A 7,253-nucleotide genomic window follows, 5' to 3' on the forward strand; every position below is an offset into this window, starting at 1 on the left:
CTACTCTTGAGCTCCTTAAGCACAGCCGCAATGCTGGCTTGCCTCCAACTCATGGTTGACATAGACTCCTCAAAGCTGTAAATATCGCCTGGTGTCTCTTCCGCATCCAGGAAAACATCCTCGTTCTCCTCTACATCAACAAAAACCTCGTCGACCTCTAGTGGTGCACCGCCTACTTGCTGGTCCTCTTCCTTGACAGCCTCTTGATTAGAAAGTGTACTACTGAGGCGTTGTTCTCTCCATCTTTTGTAACACGACTCATTTCTTTTGTCCCTTATTTGCTTCAGGGTTTTCTCCGGCATAAACGGAACCATAGCTCTCGCTATGTTCCTCTCGTCCATGAGCTCCACTTCGAGTTCGAGCATCCTGCTGATATCTTCGGCAGAAAAAACTCTGCCCCGTCTTTGTTCATTTACCTTCGGAGCTGTTTGCTCTGATCTCAATCGGTTCCTTGTTACCGGGTGCGCCAGCCTTTGGTGTTGCGACAGCCCTCGTTGTGAAGTGAAATTTCTGTCACACTCCGGGCAGTCGAACCGGCCCTGCTTTAAGGTTCGCTGCCCCTCATTTATCCTGGCTGCTGGGCACTTTGGCAGGTGGCATGCAGCCGCATGGTACGACGCATACGACTTGCCACACCATTCACATTTATATCTGACGCTTAGGTGAGGGTGCACTTCCTCGATATGCCGGGCCTCATCTTTGATAGTGAGAGCCATATATTCGCCCACTCCGGCGCAACTTTCGCACCGCCTTCGATTGAAGGGGAGCGATAATTCACAGACCTGTATCTCTTGCCTTGGTTGTCTTCGAATAGCCCCCTGGCCGTGTTCCAGGGGAATGGGGCCGTGTTCCCCATCGTTCGAGACCAGTGTTTCTTGCCTTGGTTGTCTCCGTATAGCCCCCTGGCCGTGTTCCAGGGGAATGGGGCCGTGTTCCCCATCGTCCGAGGCTTTGCCATTTCTATATTTAGCGACTTTAAAATAAGCCAGCCGGGGTTGCTAGCCCGTGACCAGCTATATTGCCCTGACGGGAGTGATACCCGCTGGCACCGGTCGGAACCGGCCGAGAGCCCAGGGTGTGCTCTCGTTATTACCCTGGCGGGAATGAACCCGCTGGCACCAGTCGGAACTGGCCGAGAGCCCAGGGTATGTTCTCGATGTTGTTGCCCTGACGGGAATGAAACCCGCTGGCATCGGTCGAACCGGCCGAAAGCCCAGGGCATGCTCCCGTGTCGCCTGAACCCCGTTAGCTCCCCGGCAAGCCGGGTACCCAGCGGACACCGATCTTGGAGGTGGGGCAGACTTGGGGCGCAGACAACAGGCTGCGCCCCCTTGTGAACGAGCAACTATGACTCCCATCCAGGAGGACCCGGTTCCCAGGCGGGTCTCCTCGCTCCCCCTGAGCCGGCCTAAATTATTGGTACAGCGCATGGCGGGTTGCGCGTATTTACCTTCCATAGTCCGAAATAAGAAAACCGTCGGCAAAACAGTCCGAGTGCAGCCTTATAGCTTGCATAAATCTATTGCCAAAAGGATGTTATGTTTGACCCCGGCCAAGGGTTCCCCTTCCCTGGAGACCGCCCAGAGCTTGTGGTAATAGTCGGTCCATGTAGAAGAGAATGAAAAGAAAGAGAAAATCAGAGCGCCCTACGCCTTAAGAGAGTCATAGTTACTCCCGCCGTTTACCCGCGTTTGCTTGAATTTCTTCACGTTGACATTCAGAGCACTGGGCAGAAATCACATTGCGTCAACACCCGCGAGGGCCATGTTCTACTGTGTTTAATTTGATAAATTTTTGTCAGTAGAACATTAAACACTGAAAATATGTGAACTGAATTTCATATTGGCACAATAAAATTGCACTCAGTATGCACCAGTATTGGACTAGTTTTCCCAGTAGAAAAACGCTATTAGGTTGTCGGATTTGAACCGATTAAGTTCTAAATAGGGTTAATTGATAACTTGGGTTTGAATTATGTAATAAAAGTGTTTTTATTCTTTGTCTAGCTACGTGTCCTACGAGTGGAGATATTGCGATGCAAAGTCTGAAATGTTTAAATTTTACGTTAGATACGTCATTATCATCGTCTATTGTCCCTTTCACTTTTTCGACATTATGCAGCGTTAGCAAGTAAGATTTACTCACTAATGCTGCATTGAAAAAATTGTTGACAATTATATCGCCAGCGTCTCTATAAGTCTCTATGGCAACGTCCCTACTGTATCTATTACACGCACATATGAGTAGACTGAAAAGCAATATTTTTCTTGAATCACGCGCGCGTTGTTATCGACTTTTTTTTTGCGTTAGGGTGAAAAATGCCTACGCATACCCTGAAGCCGTCTCCAGGGTTATGCCGGGCTTACACCAATTAAAAAAACACCCTCGTGCAACCAACTCGAGGTTTATGCCACAAATCCGGGAGAGCCTGCTTTCGCATTACACCGGACCCGCGGCAAGTTATCGACCTAGGCTGCGGTCCACTTGACGCTACAAATGCTTCGAAGCATTCCTCTTCTCTTTTCTTTCAATGAAAAAAGAAGGAGAAGAAAAACGCTCCAAAGAATTTGTAGCGCCAAGTGGACCGCAGCCCTAGCAGGTAAATTAGGCCGATAAGTCAGGTCGCGGGAGAAAAGATTACACTTTATATATTTTTAAGTATAAAATATTTCCTTTTACACAGCCAGCTCCGATGACCTTGACCTTAACATATGTTGTCATGACCCTGAGTAACTTTTCCTTATAACTTAATCGTCGCTCATTGCTTATTTCCCAGACAGCACACAATATTTATGATAAATGTTCATAAATATTTTATACATATTTTATATACTTTAAGAGAAAAAAATCATAAAAACTTTATTCGACATATTATTAAAATATAGAATAAATATTTTATATAATATTTATAATAAATAAAAAGTAAATATTTGTATTAATATTTTGTAAATATTTTTCAAATATTTGCTAGAAACGCCACCTGTTTCATAGAGTACAAATTAGCATCCGGCTGTAATATGTACTTAGCTAATAAAGCAAAATATACTTTGCTTCTATAAGAGTACAAGACATAAAAGAGAGCACGTGGATGTGAATCTTTTGCATATTAAAGAGGTAAGAAACATATTACTTATTATATATGTACATTTGTGAAATTCTTTTTTATATAAACATCAGTAGGGAAGACCGGGGCGGGTTGTCACACTTTTCAAATACTGATTTTTAAAAAAATGTTAGCAATATTTTATAATATTGTATAGTACTTTATAATGTAGCTACATCCTTTAGGTATAAGAAAAAAAATATTAGACTTATATATATTTATACACAAAAAAGTTATTTAATTCTAAGGGTGGAGTCCCATGGAGCGGATTACGCGGAAGCGGAACGAGCGGATCACCAATCACGGGATCATTCTGATAGAACTCTTTCAAAGATTCCGTCGAAACGGTCCTGTGATTGGTGATCCGCTCGTTCCGTTTCCGCGTAATCCGCTCCATGGGACTCCACCCTAAGCAAGATCGTGAAAATGTGACGATTTACCCTATACCCAGGGTTGGTTGTCACACGACTCTGGGTTGGTTGTCACATATCTTTTATATAGAGGAAACGACAAATAGTTCCTGTTTTAATCTTCTCCTGCCATTTTATTTTTCATCCAGGATGCAGGCATCTCAATTGAATTATTGCAAGCTAGATTATAAGCCAAAGTTCTGATTTCCTTGGGAGAGAGACCAAAATAAATATCCGAAGCACGTAAAATATAATTTACCAATTCTTGTTCTTGAGACTTATTAAAAATCGGTCTAGCTTTAGAATAACCCACAGAAATCGTTGGAGTAGCAATATTTTCAAATACATAGTTTTCCTCTGGAATCTTCTTGCAATAGCGAGCTAATGTACGATAATTGATATCGAACTCTAAAGCAGCTTGTCGGATTGACAGGTTATGTATTTTCACAGCTCTGACAAAGCTTTAAGCATAATATCGAGTGGAGTTGTACCTCTAGCTGTTTTTCTTTCGCGATTTCGAGCCATGGAGAAAACAACAAAAATCTGTCTAAAAACTATTTTATCGCGTAATCGCTTATTGTATACGGATAAGGGCCAAAGCACGTTGGTTCGGCGATCATTTCACACGCATGCGTAACCTCACGTAACCTACACAGTCCAGTCAAATTAGATCAAAATATAGCAAATAGAAAAAATAACCGGTAAAAAGCTATAAATTGGTGGAGACCTTTATCTCGGCATACTATTAAACATACTAAAAGTCCGGACCTCTATCTGCAGGGCTCGATCCGCCATCTTGAAAAAAAGGTGCTCCAATTCAGTTTTTCCCTCATATTTCGGTAATCGTTAATCCTATCGTAATGAAGGTTATTATAAAAAATGAAGCTTATTAAATTCTCTATAAAAAAGGTCCAATACATTTTTGACGTAGAACTACGTCTTTGTCGACAGTAAGGGGGGGTAAATTCAAACACAGATGCAACGTTTTTTTGCAACGTTTTCCGCGAACTATTCATTTGTTAATAGACCGAATTTTAAAGAATTATAAATGAAACAGGGGTAGAATTTTTCAGGAATGGCGGTGGTGGGGTTAATTTTTCAATACCGATTTTTTTTAAACCGGTTGCGTAGTTTTTTGTTATATTTTCGAAAATAATAATCGTAGAGTAATAAATAAGTTGTCATTCGATAGCTTATATAGTCTCATTTTCTCTCTAAAGTCTATAAAGTCTCCAAAAAGGGTTACCGATTTCTATCTTAACAAATCTCCATGATTGCCATGCTATATTGTTATATCTTCGAAACTAATAATCGTACAGTAATAAATAAGGTGTCATTCGATAGCTTATAGAGTCCCATTTTCTCTCTAAAGTCTCCAAAAGGGGTTACCGATTTCTATCTTAACAAAAATGTCACATTTTGAACGTTTATATCTTCGAAACTAATAATCGTAGAGTAATAAATAAGGTGTCATTCGATAGCTTATATAGTCCCATTAAGGTTGATATTGAATTTGTTGTCGATCGGTGAAGGGGATACCGATTTATGCCTAAATAGAGTATAAGTTATAGGGGAAGTGTGTGTAAAACGGCCCCCTTAAGGAATAAATTGATTTTACTTCTAAAGGAAACCATATTTGGATTCAAAATACCGTCAGAAGTTTTCATTGACATCTTTGTTAATTGAAAAAGTGGAATATAAGCATCCCCTAAATTTTCAAAATTAGTAGCAAACAAAAAACTGCAGACATGCATTTTGGCCGGTTTACCCACACCCTATGGGTAAAACGGCCCCGGTATATAATTTTATTTCTATTTTATATGTCTTTGTGATATATATATTTTATATATTGTGATCTAAACTACAAAAAAGGTAGGCTTACTTTAAAATAAATTTAGACGTAATTTGATAGGTAAATATTTACTTTTTACTTGCAAAAATCACAGATAACATTTTCTGTTTCTGTGTTGGCGCACTCCTCATGCAACCATTTTCTACAGAAGATGCACTGAACCCATTTCTCTCCACTTACTGAATTTATGAAATTTTCTCCACAAAAAAGACATTCGACGTCGTTCTCTTTATCTTTACTACAGCTTGGCGTTTTACCCACAATTGCAACTGTCTCAACAAAGTCTAAACAAAATGTTTACTTAACCTTAAATAAAAAATTTCTGAAAATATTCGGCTTACAAGATCACTACAGATATTTAAAAAAATATAAGCGACTAGGAACATCGCATGGGAAAGAGAAGAACACTTAATAAAGCTTGGACTTACTTTAGATCAGACGTAACGAAAGTAGGAAAATTGCGCAAAATTGCGTTTTGCGTCCGTACGAAGTTTGTTATTGATGCCAAAATGCACGAGGCACGTCTGTGACATGTGAGCAACCTAACCTACTGAGTCGCCAGACGGCAGCACTGCGTATTTCTGAGAAACTAGGGGGAGGCCGTTTTACTCGGCGGGGCCGTTTTACACACATTTCCCCTACATGTATTCTTACATATTTTTTAAAGATTTATCTTTGTTTTCTGGAAAAATTTTAGTACTGGTTTCATGAAAATCGGTTTATAATGAAAAAATTACTAATTTATTTTATGGGGAGACGGCTGGTCTAGTGGGTAGAGCGCCAGATTCGTAATCCGGGGAACCGGGTTCGAATCCCGCTAGGCCGCTGAGAATTTTTCTCAGCCTTACAAACGCTGCCCCCCCCCCATCTAGCGGATAGATCCAAAGGATACAGTATCCCTAGATAATAAGCTGGGCTCCGTCTTTCGGAAGAGACGTTAAATCGTTGGTCCAAAAAAGGAAGTAGGAACCCTAAGAGCACAGTTGACGGAAAGTCGACGGCAAGTCGACTTTTATAAGTCGACTTCTAGTCGACTTCTAAAAATGGCGGAAAGTCGACTAAAAGTCGACTTCTAAATAGTCGACTTCTAAAAATGGCGGAAAGTCGACTAAAAGTCGACTTCTAAATAGTCGACTTATAAAAAGACGGAAAACAGTCAAGCGGCGCGTCATGCATCATCAATATGGCGGCGAATCTCGAGGAGGCTGGAGGACCAGATGAGTGGACCAGAATTTACGCGAGTGCGAGGAATACGTGCCGCGAGACAGGACACGATAAGAAGCCAGATAGTTCTTGCAGGTATGGCGGATCAAGTCGCGAGAAAGGTTTTGCCCGACGAGGTAAAAGAGGATCAGGATAAGGCCAAGTGGAAACATGCTTACAGGTTAGGTATGGTGTGTTATTAATTATCATCGATAATTAAGACCTATTGAATGCGACCTCTCCATTCTGTATCATCTTTCAGAACACCAGAAATGAAGGAACCTGTGTTCATGCATTCTTCGTGCGTTCTACGGAAAATCAGTCCGGAATAGGTGGTTTATAAAGAGGTGTACGAAACGAATAAGATGTACATGCGAGGTGTCACGGTGATAGAACCCGAATGATTGCCGAAATTCGCCCATGCTATGCCATCTTAGTGAACCATTGGTTGATCCACCGCCAAGGTATTTTTATCACAATTGTTGCTTTATAATGTTTTTCCTACTTATTTATAAAGATATTTATAGATATAATCAATGAACCGGGAAGATCATTTGCCGCGTGTCTGGTACATTCGGAAAGGCCGAATGGGCACTACCATCGATGGATATAGAGCATCCGTGGACGGTGTCAAGTGGTTAGCGTATTTCTTCTTGGAGGGTCAAGTGTGCCCTAAGCTGAAACG

The 7,253-nt window shown here is 41.3% G+C and overlaps 1 protein-coding gene across 2 annotated transcripts in view; it reads left to right on the forward strand.

Annotated features, from left to right (window-relative positions):
* The first annotated feature begins 6,355 nt into the window (after window positions 1-6,355).
* LOC139768212 (putative ATP-dependent RNA helicase rha-2) overlaps window positions 6,356-7,253 on the forward strand; it is a 1,941-nt gene continuing 1,043 nt past the window's right edge. The window contains exons 1-3 of one of the 2 annotated variants that reach the window (XM_071698170.1): window positions 6,356-6,754; window positions 6,831-7,032; window positions 7,096-7,253. The exon at window positions 7,096-7,253 is cut by the window's right edge and continues 54 nt beyond it. In XM_071698170.1, the coding sequence (XP_071554271.1) occupies window positions 7,105-7,253 (149 nt within the window). In that variant the 5' untranslated portion in view covers window positions 6,356-6,754; window positions 6,831-7,032; window positions 7,096-7,104. The remainder of the gene's footprint in view (window positions 6,755-6,830; window positions 7,033-7,095) is intronic. The other variant, XM_071698169.1, reaches the window with a different exon arrangement.

This window comes from Temnothorax nylanderi, unplaced genomic scaffold (genome assembly GCF_030848795.1).
Source record: "Temnothorax nylanderi isolate EJ_2023f unplaced genomic scaffold, tnyl_v1.0 TNYL_tig0015_pilon, whole genome shotgun sequence".
In the NCBI taxonomy this organism is placed as follows: domain Eukaryota; kingdom Metazoa; phylum Arthropoda; class Insecta; order Hymenoptera; family Formicidae; genus Temnothorax; species Temnothorax nylanderi.